Below are 18,011 nucleotides of genomic sequence, written 5' to 3' on the forward strand. Positions count from 1 at the left end.
GCCTGATGTGACCACAATGTCCGATTTTCTTTTCATTAGTACATTTTCTGACAAAAAAAATAAAAAATCTGAAGAGCAAGACCAGGCATGCTCAGAAATGAAAGAACACATACAAAACAATTCAACACATTACTTCACTTCTGACATTGAATTATGTTGTCAGGAAATGTTCTGATGGCAAGTACCCTCTTCACTTTCGATTTGAGACAAGCATCAAACAAAAAAAAAGCTGACCAAAATTCTTCCAGTAGTCTGACCGTGTGTACAAGGCTTTAGAAAGTTCTGTACACTTACCTATTTTCAGGCTTCTGCAGTCCAGTCACATGATATGACTCCCCTGTGTCAGCCAGCGGCTTCTGCAGGGGAGAGGAGGGAGTGCTGACAATGGATGAGCCATAAGAGTCCATGGGTGCCATCACTGCTCCCAGGCATTACCAGCCATTGTCAAGTGCTCTCTCCTCTCCCCTGCAGCCGCTGCTGGCTGACACAGGGGACAGCAGGTGACCAGACTGAAGGGGCCTGAAAATAGGTAGGTGTACAGATCTTTCTTACACAAGTTAGTCAGAATAGGAGTTAGGAATGGGGAAGTAGCATGTTTAGGAGTAGCTAGATTTTGCATAGAATTCTACTTTAAAGCTTTTTGACCAGTTTGACAACCAGGCAACTAGCATTTTTAGAAGACATCTTCTCTATTTTAACTCGCATATTGGGTCTTCTGCTGCGGTGGAAGGGGTGCCACCTTGAAAACACCCTTAAGGCACCACCCTTAAAAAAGCTGGCCATGCAGGCTGGTGCCCCCTTAATTACAGAAACTAAATCAAGTCAATCGAATGTTGCCAGCATGCAGACGTGTGCATCAGCATGCTTACTACTCTCCTGCTATAGGCAGGCATTTACTGGCCATCTAGACTACCGGGATATTCCCGGTGGGCCGATAGCTCAGTGGGCCAGTCAGATGCAGTCCTGGAGCCACTCCTCTCTGACAGTGAGTGATTGCGATTTCACTCCTGTCAGGAGGAGCAGCTTCCGTCATATTCTGGAGAGAGCATTAGGCTTCCTGCTCCCTCCAGCCTGCAGGAGGAGATAGACGGCCGGCAGACTTTCCTTCCTCTCTCCCCTGATCACTTGTTATCACATGACTGGAGAGAGGAAGAAGAGAAGCTGCCTTCAGAACTGTGAGTACAGGTGGGAGGGGGACACTGATGTAAGGGGGCTGCTGATGGGACTCTGATGTAAAGGGGCTGCTGATGGGACTCTGATGTAAAGGGGCTGCTGATGGGACTCTGATGTAAGGGGGCTGCTGATGGGACTCTGATGTAAGGGGGCTGCTGATGGGACACTGATGTAAAAGGGCTGCTGATGGGACTCTGATGTAAGGGGCTGCTGATGGGACACTGATGTAAGGGGGCTGCTGATGGGACACTGATGTAAGGGGGCTGCTGATGGGACTCTCGTGTAAGGGGGCTGCTGATGGGACACTGATGTAAGGGGGCTGCTGATGGGACACTGATGTAAGGGGGCTGCTGATGGGACACTGATGTAAGGGGGCTGCTGATGGGACTCTCATGTAAGGGGGCTGCTGATGGGACTCTCATGTAAGGGGGCTGCTGATGGGACTCTGATGTAAGGGGGCCGCTGATGGGACTCTGATGTAAGGGGGCCGCTGATGGGACTCTCATGTAAGGGGGCTGCTGATGGGACACTGATGTAAGGGGGCTGCTGATGGGACTCTCATGTAAGGGGGCGGCTGATGGGACTCTGATGTAAGGGGGGGTGCTGATGGCACACTCAAAATGTAAGTGGGCTGGTCTGGATGAAGTCCAGGGCCAAATTTCTGTCCCAGTCCAGCCCTGGCCATAGGCATACAAACTCGCATTCCTGGTGTGACAAGTTGGTGGTATCAAGAAGGGGTATCTCACACTGCCAATGTTTTTAAGTAACAATATAGGAATTAACTTTCTAAATGCTATATAGCAAAAGTGTAACTAAGGGAAGAGACAATGGCTTTTTAATGTTCGCCTAAACAAAAACGAGAATTCAACCCTTGGTTTGAGGCACACTGCAAAGGTAACTTTGGGTTCAGCTATAAGTGAGAAATTGGATGCATGTTGTAAACTGTTAAAAACAGCCCTTTATTTTTGCAAACTTTGATGTCAGCAATGCATTACAAATATTTCAGTAACATTTATTGTTGCACTGCCAATTATAATGTTGACATTTTACAGTGCTTGCCCTTGTACTTTACACCTTTCGGGATGGTTAAGTATGAGTGTGTTCATGTTGTACAATAACCCTAAAACAAGTTAATATTTAAACCAGACAGAGGACAGCAGATGTGACCAAAAGAACATAGTCAGTTTATTATGCTTTCTTCATGGGTGGATGCCGAGCCAGACCGGTACCAAGTGTTCCCTGACGTAGATATATCTCTGGATTCTGTTGGAATTTCTCTTCTGGAAGGCACAGCATCATTCTTACACAATATTTTGTCGAGAAACTGAAAGAAAAAAAATATAATCTGTTCTGATACATGAAGAAAACATGACAATCTTTCTTAAAAAGGTCCTTTGTGGTGCACTTAATGCATTCACTTTATGTTGTGCGCTACTGTGCATTGCTTTAAATTAGAAGCCCAGGCTAAAATTAACTAAGCTTAAAATAGCTTCCAGCCATCTTTTAACTCCTATTCTAACTACACTGAAAAAGGAAAATGCATATACTTACCTATTCTCAGACAAACAAAAAATGTTGAAGAAAGCGCTGTAACACAAGAAAATAATTATGATGCCATTCCTTGCTAAAAGCATGAACGTTTATTAAACAAGGGCATACAGAGGCAAGGGATGGCTGCAAGTGGCATCACCAACCCAATGGAAATACCTGGAAGTGGGAGCTGCAACAGTGACAGGGTGGCTCCTAGTATTACGGTCAATCAGCTTGGGCTGTCAGATGAAGGGTATGCACAGCCAAACTCCTGGGAATGGAGGGGAGGTTGGGCTGTCAGATGAAGGGTATGCACAGCCAAACTCCTGGGGAGGTTGGGCTGTCAGATGAAGGGTATGCCCAGCCAAACTCCTGGGGATGGTCCAAGTCCCAGCCCGATGGCCCACTGGAGGGGCTGATGATGAGGTCAGCACTTGGGTGTATGGATTGGTCGACTGGGGACACAGAGTGCCCAGATCTGATGGCTGTGTAGTGTATTCCGTTAGGAAGGGAGCCAAGCTGAGCCGACTGCACAAGAAACGTAAAAGTCAGCTGCAAAGACTGCATGTTTCGGGGCAAAAATCCCCTTCTTCAGGTCTTATAATTCTCATGATACTCTGGTCCAGTCACGCGATCTTCTCAGCGGCTGGCTTCAGGGGAGAGAAGAGAGCACCAACAGTGGCTGGAATGCCTAGGGTGGTGACTTCACCTGTACTATGGGGCATTCATTATCAACTGTCGCTCCTCTCCACTTTTTAACCTTTGTTGTTAGGCACAACTCTGAACTCTAGTTCCAAACAGGTTGCTGAACTTGTATTGTGGTTTAGCTTTCCATGGGCCTTACTATTTGGTACCTACCTCCCGACCTTGCAGCGGTTTATACCATTGTTCCGGCTTTCCAAGGGTATTGTACTCTTCCTATTTCTGTAAGTGAACTCATTCTTAATGCATGTTCCCTTTGTTAAAAAATGTATTAAAATGGAAAATTTGCTAATTAACCAAGAGTTATTAAAGTATACAGCACCTCCAGCACAACTTTTGTGTGTGCGCACATCTACAAAAGTACCAAACCTACATTATCCTACTATACAAATCTGGGACTGAACATGTCTATAGAGACTCTATCACTTGTCACTTAAAAGAAAAATGGCAAGTGTGCTAGACTGACCAATATATATATATATACACATTACTGCACAGTGTGGCGCAACTCCAATAAAGTAGATTAATAAAAACACAATATAGTGCAAACAGTAAAAAACTATAGAAGTGTACACAATAAATATACACAATATCTAAGAAATCCATCAATAAAGTCCATATAAGATGATCTTATCAATCTTCTAGTGACACACAAAAAACAGTCTATAAAATGGTAAATAGTCCACCACTGTGTGACAAAATCCTGAAGTATCAGTGTCACCCAACCTTTGTGCACATTAGCCACTCGCCTTACATTTATGACCCCTTCATCCCCAGTAGGGTCATAAAAAGCTGTGGTTCCCTTTAAGGAAAATAAAGCTGGGGATATAGCGTCCTTACACCTCCGTGTCTTCTATGCCACTAGATCAGCCACAAACTGCACTTTATAGATAGAGTTCTGATATGGATATTGTGTACACTTTCTATTTTTATTGTTTGCACTATATTGTGTTATTAATTTACTTATTGGAGTACCGGTATATTCTATTTTCAGCGTGGTGAAATCACTTTTTAGATGTGAGGGGCAATTCCCTTATTATTTGTTCATACATTTACAGTTAGGTTGCTCTAATTGTTATTATTTGTTGTTTGGTATTATACATACATTATACTATAAATAATGTAATGGGTAAAACATTTTAGTGAAGAAACTTTCATGTGTAGTTATACTAAACTTTAAATTAAAGTGGTTCTAAATCCTAAGGTAAAAAAAAACCTGAACCTTATCGTGATCCAGCGCTGTGCATGAGAGCTGTGGCTCTCCTGGCTTTGTCCCTCCTCCCTGGGCAGATCCATTGGCTCCTGCTCCTGTCAATCAACTGCAGTTACGAGGGAGCAGGGCCGAGTCTCACTGTCTTTGTCAAAAGACGCAGCAGCCGGGCTCGGGAGCGAGCCCACACAAGTGCCCCCATAGGAATCTGTTTCCTATTAGGGTACTAGCAAGAAAGGAGAAGCTCGGACCGCCGGCAAGGGACCCAAGAAGTGGAGGATCAGGGCCACTCTGTGCAATTCTATTACACAGAGCAGGTAATATAGACATGTTTGTTATTAACCGCTTCCCGAATGCATCATGCAGATATACCGCGGCAGAAGGGCACATACAGGCAGAATTACATACCTAAACGTTGCCCTTTAAGAGGTGGGTTGCAGGCACGCGTGCCCGCCGGGAGCTCCATGAGCGTGATCGCAGGTCCCCTGGACTCGCTGTCTGCGGGGATACCCGCGATCGTCTCATGGAGAGGAAGAACGGGGAAATGCTAATGTAAACAAACATTTCCCTGTTCTGCCTAGTGACACTGTCACTGATCAACACTCCCTGTAATCTGGATCGGTGATCAGTGTTGTGTCACACACACCCCCTCCCCCCACAGTTATAATCACTCCCTAGGACACACTTAACCCCTACAGTGCAACCTAGTGGTTAACCCCCTTCACTGCCAGTCACATTTATACAGTAATCAATGCATTTTAATTGCACTGATTGCTGTATAAATGTGAATGGTCCCAAAATCGCGCCAAAAGTGTCCGATCTGTCCACCATGACGCAATCACGATAAAAAAATAAATAAATAAATCGCTGATCGCCGCCATTACTAATGAAAAAAAAATTATATTAAAATATCCCCTACTTTGTAAATGCTATAACTTTTGCGCAAACCAATCAATAAACGCTTATTGCAATATGGCATTTTTCTTTCCTTATGATCTCCGAAATAGCTAGCTTACACATAATCCAGGGCAGTCATTGCATACCAGACTCTGAAACAGTCTTTCTTGTGTAACAGCTACACAATCAAGTTAGGTTTTCAGGGATATATCTGAAAAGACTTGCACATCATGCTATGAGATTCTGTCAAGTTTTAAAAGCTGTGAAAATGTACTAGACTCTACTAAAGAAGGTGTTCTTATTGCTGTGCTCATATTGTGGGAATTTCTCCTCTTTTTGTTGAGTCTGATATCCATTTAAATTTGTAATAGATTATAAGTGGGGAGATATTCTGTTACTTCCTGTTGTTCTGATTCTCATTAAATGGACAGGAAGTGAGAGGAAATTGCCTAAACAGCAGCAGTGGCAGGATTTTGTACAGTTATAGGCATGTGTGAATAGATTATATTGTCTGCTATGATCAGCTTTAGGTAACAATGATACAGAAGGATTACAGGTTACAAGGGCATTAACATGTTAGCTGCAGTCTTTATTGTATTTTGGAGCACTTTCCCTTGAGCTGTGAAAATACAAAATCCATCACATTTTTATTACAAAAGATTACTGCTCAAGTCGTAACAAAAAAAGTACACCTCACCTCTGGTCTTCTGTAACCTTTCTTCTCAATAAATTCTTTGAAAGCAGTAGTTCCATGAAGCTGCAACAATTCTTCATCCTATAATTAAACAAATGAGTTGCTAAAAAAAAATCCATATTTTTTAAGCATAACCTTCATTTAGGAACACACAACAAGGCTACACAACACACACAGACAAAAAAAAAAGTTTCTCTACAGTTCCTGTCTCCACTTTATACAGAATCTGATATATCTTTGTCAATCTAACATCCCAAAATGCACTTGTAAGGTTTTGTATGCTGCAAACGTTGACCTGCCCATATGGATCTATGTTGTCATCATTACCGTCAAGCAAACCCAGAACATTGAATATCTAAACTTTACACACATTAATATTTGCAAAATTACACTTCCTCATCTCAGGTCTGTTTTGATCAAGCGTCACATGGGTATAATGATTGTGATTCTTTTTATGTAAGGTACCTTTTGACTGAGCTTGGTTTTTGAGTGAATGCCATTTTCATTATTTTCCAATGCTGGGTCTTTTAATGGTTCATTGGCTTTAAGTTCCTTCCACATTTTAGGATCCAGGTACCAAGCCCCATATCTAGATTTCACCCAGCTTTTGTTGTACGTGGTCTCCTAAGAAATAAAATAAGTCAGAATCATGGCTTACTCCTTATGTGTATAAGGCAGACACAAAACTGAACAAGCACATATCCAAACCTAAGAACATAAATGTAAAAATATATGGCAGCTTACCAATCCTGTGACGTGGTGGCTGCATTCGATTTTAGGCTTTTTTCCCCTTATTTTCAACTGGTGATCTGGCAAGTAACACACTTCCTGTTCTAGGGTGGCTCCATGTATGGAGGGGTAACAGACACACCCTATTTTCTGGAGAATGTAGTGATAGGCAGACCATACACTATACATTTTTTTTGTTTAACCAGCAGGTTAAAACGAAAAAAAAAAAAAATGGGCTGATTCCCCCATCAACACATTCGGGTTGTATAGGGGAATCACTATTGTGTTCTGCCAGTGGGGAGCCTTCCCCTTTGGCAGAATAAAATGATTGATCTTGCCGGCTATAGATGGCGACACCGATCATTTGGCAAAACGATAGATTGACTTACCATATTTATTGGCGTATAACACACACTTTTTCCCCTTAAAATCAGGGGGAAATCGTGCGTGCATGTTATACGCCAACCCCCCGCAGATTGTCAGCTTCTCTACAGCTTTTCTGCCGTTCTTGGTGGCTTTAAGCGAGAACTGCCGAGCGCGGAGGAAAGCCGCCGAGTGCAGCTCAAAATAGCCGAAAGCCGCAGAGAACAGCCGAGAGCTACCGAGCGCCGCCAAGATACACAGGACATCCACTCTGTATCTCGGCGGCGCCATTTTTATATGGCAATCCTGCAATAGACATTGACAAGGCTGCAAATGACTGACAAGGCTGCAATGCAAGGCTGCAAATGACACTGACAAGGCTGCAATGCAAGGCTGCAAATGACACTGACAAGGCTGCAAATGACTGACAAGGCTGCAATGCAAGGCTGAAAATTACTGACAAGGATGCAATGCAAGGCTGAAAATGACTGACAAGGCTGCAATGCAAGGCTGCAAATGACTGACAAGGCTGCATTGATGGGCATTTAAATGTAAGTTTTTTTCCTTAAACTTCCCTCTTAAAAGTTATTTTCTTTAAAATTCCCTCCTAAACTTGGGGTGAGTGTTATACGCCGATAAATACAGTATGTGTAAAACCAGAGAGCCCATACATGTTTCTTTTCAAACTGGGAGCTGGGTATTTATGATATCACCTTTAGCACCACCTACTGATGAAATGTACTATTGTGACAAGGCCCATTCACACTAAAAACTGCACATCTATTGCGCATGTTTTCCTTGCATCTATGCATGCATTTGATGCACATTTTTATGTGTTTTTCTATCTTAATTTGTTCTGTGAAGTCACTTCCTTCTTTCCTTAGGCTTCTATGTGCATGGTGATGCATTGCAGTGCGTTTGAATGTGTTTACATGTGTTTGCATGTGGAAAAATGCAATATGTTGTACCTTTTTGCACTGCACTGCACTGCAATGGTGTGAATTATACCCTCAGGATAGCCTGGATTTTGGACTGTCTATGCAGTTGGGGTACAGTCAAAAATGTAGCCAACTGCACCTGGTGTGAATGAGCCCTTACAGTTGTGGTGTAGTTTACAAGAGGCTACTGAAAATAGAGCAACATGAACCCCCCATACATACATAAAGGATAAAACTGGGTTTATGAGCCATTTTCGGATGTCCTGGTTCTAGCACACATTTGAAACCCTGATCCTACCTTACACTCTCTTATCCCTGTAGGTGCCTTGGTCATTTCTTGTCGAGGCAAAACACCCACAGACATTCTCAATTCTGCAGGTACGTTGTTCAGCTCTACCACGTGGATCGGGACGCTGAGGGTAGGTTTGGTGTCATATCCACTGGCAAAAAGGCTGAAGATGGTGCCTTCATTGACATTGCAGTTTTCTCCTCCCTAAAAGGAATACAAATGTTAGTTCAACCCAATATTTTTTAGCTAACAAATAAGAGGTAAAGCAATATTAAACCCTTAGCATTTGTTTAGCTTAACACATTGCGGTCAATAAAATGAACAGTCCCCAGGAAACTATTTAGTAAAAGTCTTACCCTGGCACTGGCAACTTACAACTTTCAACGCAGCTGGCTCTTGCCTTCTCAGTGTTGCTTCCCTGAACTTTCAGTCTTCACAGGAAAGCGTTAATAGCGGACAATGCAATCTATGATCAGTCTGTTAGTTTGGATAAAGGACACTGGAGGAGTAGAGAGGTGCAGAAGAGTGCCTTGCCATCCTGGGCTATAGGGGTGTGTGTTTCTATCAATGCATAAAGTGTAGGAAGAAACAACTCTAGTCTCTGCATACATGGGTGGCTCCATAGAATGCTGCAAGAGAAAGTAGCCACCTTGAAACAGAAAACCTGGAGCAGTAGTCATGGCACCAGTTTAAACTGGAACTTAACAAGGATTAAAAGATAAAGCTTTTAGGCAGGTGAAGCCTAATTTCTCTGTTGTAGGTAGTGCTTTTCAGCTGAGGCACTGCAGTTGGAGAGGAAGTCAGGATGAACGTGGTTCCTCTATGGTTTCCTGTGTCACTGGGGAAGCTTACCCTTTGGCTGCTACCGACTCATTTGACTCTGGCAGTCATCTTGGGTCATGCAGAGCTTTTTTAAGGCCCTGGCTGCCAGGATTGGCAACCATTTTTGTGAGTTTGTAGAGTAGGGATAGGTACCCCGCCTGGTAAGAACAGAACTAGCGGCAGGGAAAGGTTCCTGATGAGAAGGGAAAACGTAGGATTCTCAATTTCTCTGGAAATCTGCCTGCTTGGGCACAAGGCTAGGCTGCATTCTAACCCTCTGTAGACACTGTCAGTTCAGCTGAATCCTGCTCTCTCTCTCTGCTGTTGGAACTGCCTTTCCACCGGGTTATTTGTGAACTGTCTCTGCATTATTTCAATTACAAGTTCTGTCATTGCACTAGGACTGAGTGTATCATTGCAGCTGCACCGCTCTGCACCCCACCTACACATGGCGGAAGTCGGCAGGCTATATCCCTCACTGCGGGTGTGAAGGAGGATCGGGCTTCAGCATGGGATTGGGCTTAGCCCTAATAATGAAGTTCAATGGCTCTAACATTCCCTTGGCAGAGTGAAAGGAGAGACTGGAGAGGGCCAAGTGCCTGTATTAGGTTCCAGCTTGGCTGGTGGCGGAGCTGGCTATAAATGGCCTAAAGGTTGATGTCCATCACCACTAATCTTAAAGAATTCCACTTCAAATGTGGTGGCTGCGTTCATTTTATTTTTTTAGTATTTTTTCCTTCATTTTCATCTGATGATCTGATTCTTTTATGTTTTATGGTGTCTCCACTCCAGTGCAGGAGCAGCAGAGACGCCTTTGGACAGTGGTACTGTCAATCTGGGGGGAGGGCAATGTCAGAAGAGCTAGAAAATTTAGATAGACCTGACCAACGGGGGCTTCTGGCGAGTGCCCACAGCGCATCAGCATTGCGTACCGTGCTCCATGCGTGACGTCATTTTTTGCAGTTGTGGTGGAAGCACAATGTTTTCTCACCCAGACAACTCAGCTGGGTATTCAGCGTCAGCCACGGGGGTGTCTACTGCCCAGGCTGGGGCCCCTTCCTGCACTTGTCCTGCTGCCATGACGCTGGTGGCAGACTTTGTACGTGGGAATATATAGGACGGCTCTCCAGGCACAGTTCCTCTAGTTCAGTGATGGAGAACCTTGGCATCCCAGATGTTTTGGAACTACATTTCCCATGATGCTCATGTACTCTGCAGTGTAGTGGAGCATCATGGGAAATGGAGTGCCAAAACATCTGGGGTGCCAAGGTTCTCAATCACTGCTCTAGTTTGTTGCAAATGTGTACACGCCTTGTTCCACTGAAGCACTCTGTTCCTATATACATATTTAAAGCAATCACCAAGCGATCTCATCACACTGCTATTCAGTAAGTCTTGATGAGTGGGATCTTCTTATGGTGCTCTTTGCATACATCCTTCATTCACCTTCGTTCTCTACATCTCTGTTGGTGTCTCTTGACACTATCTAACCTGCACATGTTTCCATTTCTGTCACATTCCATCTGGGTACCTAGTCTTATCTCACTTCTTAAGGATATTTTATCTATTTATTACAGACCCCATTGGAAAATATCACTCCTGTCTATTACCTTGGTCACACATTATGGTAATCTGTACTATGGGAATATTGCGTGTGCACCCTCTTGGTGCAGGGCTTCTGTCTACCTCAGCTCCTGGGACAGACTCCCTCTCCGGCCCTGTCCCCACACATACTTCACACCGTTGTTATCTGTTGCATATAAGTACTCAGGACTGCAGATCCTGTCTTTTTCAGATGTGGTTACTGTAACAATAGGCTTAATTATATTTTTGTTTCTTGTAGATACCCTATAGCATCCGCCCCTGAGGAAGTGCTTTTTACACAAAATGCGTTGGGCATTTAGGATATAGCTATATGCCTCAATAGGAATAATATCTAGATTCTCTATCCAATTTTTTCAACTCATTTAATATGGTAATATGGTCTGTGCTGCTAAGTTGACATGTGTACATATATGAATTTACATATTTTATATCAACAATATCTATTCTTGCTATGTGCTGTTTATGTATATATCTATGACTATGATGTCCATGCCATGTGTGCATGTGTGCTGTATATATATATATATATATATTACTGTTTCTACATGTTTTTTTATTACTGCATTGTATTTTATTACTCAGGTCAATTAACCACTTGCCGCTTGCAGATGGCAGGACATTACGGCTCTCCCAAAAGGCCGCTCCTGCGTGCCCGTGGGGGCGTACAGGATGGAGATTGTGGTCGCCCATGTTGCTAGGACACGGCGCAACTCCGATCTCTGTAAAGAGCAACTGATGCAGCTCTTTAATCATATGATCGGCTGTGTCCTATCGCAGCCGGTGACACATGTAAATAAGGAAGTGTCAGTAATCGGCTCTCCTCGCCTCACACTGACAGAGCCGATCAGCGCCATTTCCTCGCAGGGGACAGTGAGAGATGTAATCAGGGCACTGATGATCAGTGCCCGGATTACATTAGAGTGCCACCTGTGCCAACCAGTGCCAGCAATCAATGCCCACCAGTGCCAACAGTCAGTGCCCACCACAGCCAGAAATCAGTGCCCATTAGTGATGCCAGTCAGTGCTGGCTTTCAGTGCCGCCTATCAGTGAAGCCCATCAATGCCCATCAGTGCCACCCATTAATGCCCATCAGTGCCCATTAGTGCTACCCATCAGTGCCCATCAGTGCTGCTTATCCATGCCGCCTATCAGTGCCCACCAGTGCTGGCTATCAGGGCCTGTCAGTGCCACCTATCAGTGCCCACCAGTGCCACCTATCAATGCCCAACAATGGCAAACATATGTGCTGCCTATCAGTGCTCATCAGTGCCACCTATCAGTGTCCATAGGTGCAGAATATTAGTGCCACCTAATCAGTGCCCATAAGTGCCATCTCATCAGTGCAGCCTATTAGTGCTTATCAGTGCCGCCTCATCAGCGCACATCAGTGAAGGAGAAAAATGACCTATTTATACAAAATGCACTAACAGAAACAAAGAAAAACAATTTTTTCAACATTTTCTGTCTTCTTTTATTTCTTTTAGGAAAAAATAAAAATCCCAGCAGTGATTAAATACCACCAAAAGAAAGCTCTATTTGTGTGAAGAAAATGATAAAAAAATTTCACATGGTTACAGTGTTGTATGACCGTGCAATTGTCATTCAAAGTGTGACATCACTGAAAACTGAAAAAAAGGCTTGGGCAGGAAGAGGGTGAAAGTGCCTGGTAGACATGGTTAAACATGTTTAAATACAATTGTACATCTACCAGTCAATAATGTCATTCAAAGTCCCAAACTCCCTTCTTTGTTTACCTGAACCAGGGATGGAGGCACACATTTATGTGCCTCATCTAAAGTTCCAAACTCCCCCCTTTTTTAAACAAATTAAAGCGGTTCTTCACCCTAAAGGGGAAGTTCCGCTAATCTGATCCCTCCCCCCCTCCGGTGCCACAATCGGCACCTTTCAGGGGGGAGGGGGGTGCAGTTACCTGGATAATCCAGGTAACTGCACCCACTTCCGGCCAGACAGCCGCAGACCCGCGCAGACGCCCCGCCCCCCATTGTGTTCTGGGAAACACACAGTTCCCAGAGACACAGCGGGGGACCATAAGAGACGCGACTCGCGCATGTGCAGTAAGGAACCCGGCAGTGAAGCTGTAATACTTCACTTCCCGATTCCCTGACAGAGGATGGCGGTGGGGGCAGCAGCGAGACGAGCGATCTCCCGCCGACATCACTGGACCCTGGGACAGGTAAGTGTGATTTTATTAAAAGTCAGCAGCTGCAATATTAGTAGCCGCTGGCTTTTAATATTTTTATTTTAGGTGCAGAACCGCTTTAAAGTCGAACTCCAGGTAACTCTTTTTTTACACAGTAAAAGCAACAGTTTTTTTTCCTTTTGGAATAAAGGTTTTACATAAATAAATTTAAGCTGACCATTGTAAGTTCCCCTGTCAGTGTTAAATAGTTTGTCTCATCCCTCTAACTTCCACTTTCGCTAGAAAGCTTGGTCTGTTAAAGGAAGTTGATAAATAACAGGTTCAAATTAAGTAATGCAGCCACCATGAAGAATCGGTAAGCTGTTAGCCCTTGTACACACGGTCGGACATTCCGATGGACAAAGTCCGATAGGACCGTGTTGTCGGATAATCCGACAGTGTGTGGGCTCCATCGGACTGTTTCCGTCGGAGTATCCGGCGGACCAAGTTTTCCAGCTGGGCTATAAAATTTTCCGACAACATGATCCGACCGGACTTTGTGTAGAGAATTCCGATCGGACAAAGTGCCACGCATGCTCAGATCAAATTCCTAGACCAAAGCTACTGGCTACTAGCCTGAACGTAGTCCCGTCCTAGGGAAATAACGTCATCATATTAAGTACGATCGGATTTTCTGACAACTTTGTCCGACTGTGTATGCAACAGTTTCGGACAAAATCCGTCGGATTTGGTTGTCGGAATGTCCGACTGTGTGTACAAGGGCTAATACATATATACAGTGTATACTATAGTACAGTATATATATATATATATATATATTATATATATATATATATATATATATATATATATATATATATACTGTGTATACTATATTGTAATAAATATTTTCTGTTTATTCCAAACCTCAGCTTTATTTGGCTTAGAACAGAAAATATGCAAATGGGAAGCTAAAAAGTCCTTTGTTTAAAAAACAGATCTGCATTGTAACTGCAGGAACAATGGATACAATCTATCTAGTTATTCTGGTTGCGCAGGTCTGTCAGGTCACTTAGCTCACCACCATATATTCAGGTATATACAATCACTGCCTTATTGTATCCAGACAGCAACATTAAAATCTGAAAACTTTTTTTTTTTTACTATTGCATTAGGGTGGACAAAGTTACAATTACAATCATTTCAAATTACTTGAATAATCAGGCTGTGTGTGACCTCAATAGGGAATTATAATGAGCCCCTTCAGCTATTGGAGATGCTCATTAACACGCACAGAGACTTTGCAACCTGTTGGAAAATCTCTTTGTGGGCAGACTTCATCTGTCCTTTTATGCAAAAACAGGAAGAATCAAACACAAATAATATATTGTGACTGTCAGCCAAGCATTACAGCCGGTCCTGGCATGTGGGCAATCTGCTTGAGGACAGAAATATATCTCCTTGCTTGTGGCATTCAGAGATATAAAGTAATAGGCATGCTGGCATGGTAGGCATGGTAACAAATAATCTGGCCATAAATTTCTTTGTTTTTATTGGATTTCCTTGCATGAGCTGTGCTGCATCGCTAAAAATAAAAAACTGAAAATAATTCATAACACTAGAGCTGCTTAGCTTATACCAAACTCTGAGTGGCAGGAATACAAGCGGAGAGGATCCCATAAGTCAGCATTGGAAGACACACAGTTTTCCATATTCTGTCTGAAAGTGGAAAACCTCATTAAAACATTTCAATTATCTCAACATTTTTAGAGAACCCAGCCAATTATGCCACCAGCCATTTGAATATCTGCTATTTTTTGGCAGTAGATGGGAAAAAAAAATACAAAAAAACATCTTAGCTTGGCCTGGTTTTAGGAGTTTTCATGTTTTAATACGACTGCCCATAAACTCTAGGTGCCCTGAACTGCTTTGCCTAGCAAACATTATGCTACAGTTAAAATGAAAGGCTCTCATTAAAACGAATTAACATGTAAGAGATGCTAGGTTTCAAGTATTGCAAACTTGCCAAAGATGTCACCCAGTCACAGAAGTCCTTAGTCGCATGCTTGACACTTTTATTTAATGCTGGTGTCAATGGTCTTGGAACCTTAGATCTTTTCTCCTCCTTTACAGGCTCCTCTTGCTTGACTATCCAAGTATATGGATTTTTAAGCCTAGACTGTTCGCTCCTGTAAATTCGAGATTCAAACAGCATTAAATCTCACTATGCTGAAACAAAAATAGATGGAATAAATATATTTAGCTTGATTTATTGGCAGCATATGGATTGCAAAAACAAATTATAACATTTAGCAATAAATATGATTATATGTTTTATCATTTATTGTATCAAAATAAATAAAATACAATAATGCCTGCCTAAGAATTAGATCTAAGTTACAAGTTTAACAAAGCTGTGTTTACTTTTGGTAGTTCATCAGAAATGTATCACCACTTTGCAGAGAAAATATGACATTGTCCAAAGCCCATAGAAAAGTGCGGACTTTTTGCAATCTGTTTTATGAAGCTTTTAAAAAGTTTGGAAGGGTGGTGTTAATAAATTAGTGCGCTTATCTAAATAATGTAAATGCTGAAACACATAATGTATCATTGTAAATACAATGCTGTATGTATTTCTTTTAGAAGAATACATGGTTTGAACTGTTTAGCCGTGTAAGGGTGGGCAGTTCCTACATTGTTTGACACCCCATAGTTATATCTATATGGGGTGGGTGGCTACTCCAAGGAGAAGATGGGGAAGGCAGACGCAATGAACTAGACACACATGGGCCAAGCAGTTTATACCATTTCTGTTATGTTTAGAATTTAGCAGTACATTGTAGGCCTCTTTCAGCACTCTCGAAAACTCTTTATCTTTGCGGCCTGTCTTCCATACCACTTACAATTCAACTGCTTTGGGTGTCAGTCCATTCAAAAGAATATTATGTTTTTTTTTAGATACTGGATGGTTAAAGCGGAACTTTACTCATAACAGTTGGATAACAATTAAAGGGGGTTGTAAACCCTTGTTTTCTTTTAAAAAACAAACATGTCATACTTACCTCCACTGTGCAGTTCGTCTTACACAGAGTGGCCCCAACCTCGTCTTCTGGGGTCCCTCAGCAGCGCTGGTGCCTCCTCCCCGCAGTGTCTACGTTGGAGAAGAGCTCTCCTTGGTGGACACCCGTGCAGGCGCGCTCCTGAGTCCCACATCTGTGTCCATTGGCCCTGTCCCCTGGCGCTGCCTAATTGGATTTGACTGCCAGCAGCGGAAGCCAATGGCTGCGCTGCTATCAATCCATCCAATCAGGACATGAGACACCAGCTAGAGGTGGTGTGCTCATCCCAGACAGAGAAGACAGCGTTCAGGTGAGTAAAATGGGGGGGGGGGGCTGCAGCACTATAGAAGGTTTTTCGCCTTAATGCATAGGACTAAGCCCCTTTTTGCGATTCGGCACTGCGTCGTTTTAACTGCCAATTGCGTGGTCGTGCGATGGTGGCTCCCAAACAAAATTTACGCCGTTTTTTTCCCACAAATAGAGCTTTCTTTTGGTGGTATTTGATCACCTCTGCGGTTTTTATTTTTTGCACTATAAACAAAAATGGAGCGTCAATTTTGAAAAAAATGCAATATGTTTTACTTTTTGCTATAATAAATATCCCCCAAAAATATATAAAAAAAAACATTTTTTTTCCTCAGTTGAGGCCAATACGTATTCTTCTACAAATTTTTGGTTAAAAAAATTGCAAGCGTTTATTGATTGGTTTGAAAGTTATAGCGTCTACAAAATAGGGGATAGTTTTATGGTATTTTTATTAATAATTTTTTTTTTTACTAGTAATGGCGGCGATCAGCGATTTTTATTGTGACTGCGACATTATGGTGGACACGTCGGACAATTTTGACACATTTTTGGGACCATTGGCATTAATACAGCAATCAGTGCTGTTAAAAATGCATTGATTACTGTAAAAATGTCACTGGCAGTGAATGGGGTTAACCACTAGGGGGCAGTGTAGGGGTTAAGTGTCTGTGTTTTTTTAACTGTAGGGGGCGTGGCTTGGCGTCTGATGTCACTGATCGTCTTTCCCTATAACAGGGAACAGACGATCAGTGACAGCCTCACTAGGAAGCACGAGAGAGGTTTGTTGACACTTTCCTCTCCTTGTTCTTCAGCTCTGTGACCCGATCGTGGGACACCAGCGGCAATCGGGTCCCACGGTCATGGAGCTCAGGACCGGGTCACGCGCGCGCCACAGGCGGCGCGCTCACGACCCATGGCTGGCCACTTAAAGGGAACGTACAGGTACTTAAGCAGTTAACAAAAGAACATACATAACACATTTAAAATTATGCTACCAAAATTAGTGTGTGCTGTAAATTGCCTCCAGCATTGACAACATCCAGGAATTTGCCTCTTGCGGGGCCACACTGTGGCATAATCAGACACAGCCAATGACTGATCAGTGTACCAGCCTGCTGCTTGCACCATGTGATCGCTGTGATCAATCACATTAGATCACATGACAATTGTAAACAATGGATGGCTTCCTTTTATGTCATCAATTGTGTACAATTGTGTTGCTAGCTGTGATTGGTCACAGTGTTCACATGGTACAGACAGAGCCAATCAACAAAATACACTGAATGAATCAGTTTCATTCAGTAAAATTGGTTGCTTATACCAATGAAATTCACTGATATAAGCAATGTGTCAAAAAATAAAAAATAAATAAATAATCCTGATCACTTCCCCAGAGTGGTACAGTGTAACACTGTACTACTCTGGTCACAGTGTGGTAAAAAGAAAATCATAACAAATAAATTAATTTAGTAATTTAAAAAAAAGGGAAAAAAATTGCATTTTTTTTCACCGTCTCACCAGTTACATGGAAAGCACTGGTGACAGTGTGTGGA

General features: G+C 42.8%; 1 protein-coding gene across 2 annotated transcripts in view; it reads right to left on the bottom strand.

The window, feature by feature from the left end:
- Nucleotides 1–2,108: 2,108 nt before the first annotated feature.
- The window catches only part of FAM47E (family with sequence similarity 47 member E), a 31,438-nt gene continuing 15,535 nt past the window's right edge, over nucleotides 2,109–18,011 (bottom strand). Inside the window, exons 5-9 of one of the 2 annotated variants that reach the window (XM_077476359.1) lie at nucleotides 15,116–15,282; nucleotides 8,535–8,725; nucleotides 6,672–6,830; nucleotides 6,210–6,287; nucleotides 2,109–2,497 (exon numbers count right to left, since the gene is read on the bottom strand). In XM_077476359.1, coding sequence (XP_077332485.1) covers nucleotides 2,354–2,497; nucleotides 6,210–6,287; nucleotides 6,672–6,830; nucleotides 8,535–8,725; nucleotides 15,116–15,282 — 739 coding nt within the window. In that variant the 3' untranslated portion in view covers nucleotides 2,109–2,353. Of the gene's footprint in view, nucleotides 2,498–6,209; nucleotides 6,288–6,671; nucleotides 6,831–8,534; nucleotides 8,730–15,115; nucleotides 15,283–18,011 lie in introns of both variants that reach the window. The other variant, XM_077476357.1, reaches the window with a different exon arrangement.

The sequence above is a fragment of the Lithobates pipiens genome, unplaced genomic scaffold (assembly GCF_037356315.1).
Source record: "Lithobates pipiens isolate NorthernLeopardFrog02 unplaced genomic scaffold, aLitPip1_a1.2 Scaffold_13, whole genome shotgun sequence".
Taxonomy (NCBI): Eukaryota; Metazoa; Chordata; class Amphibia; order Anura; family Ranidae; genus Lithobates; species Lithobates pipiens.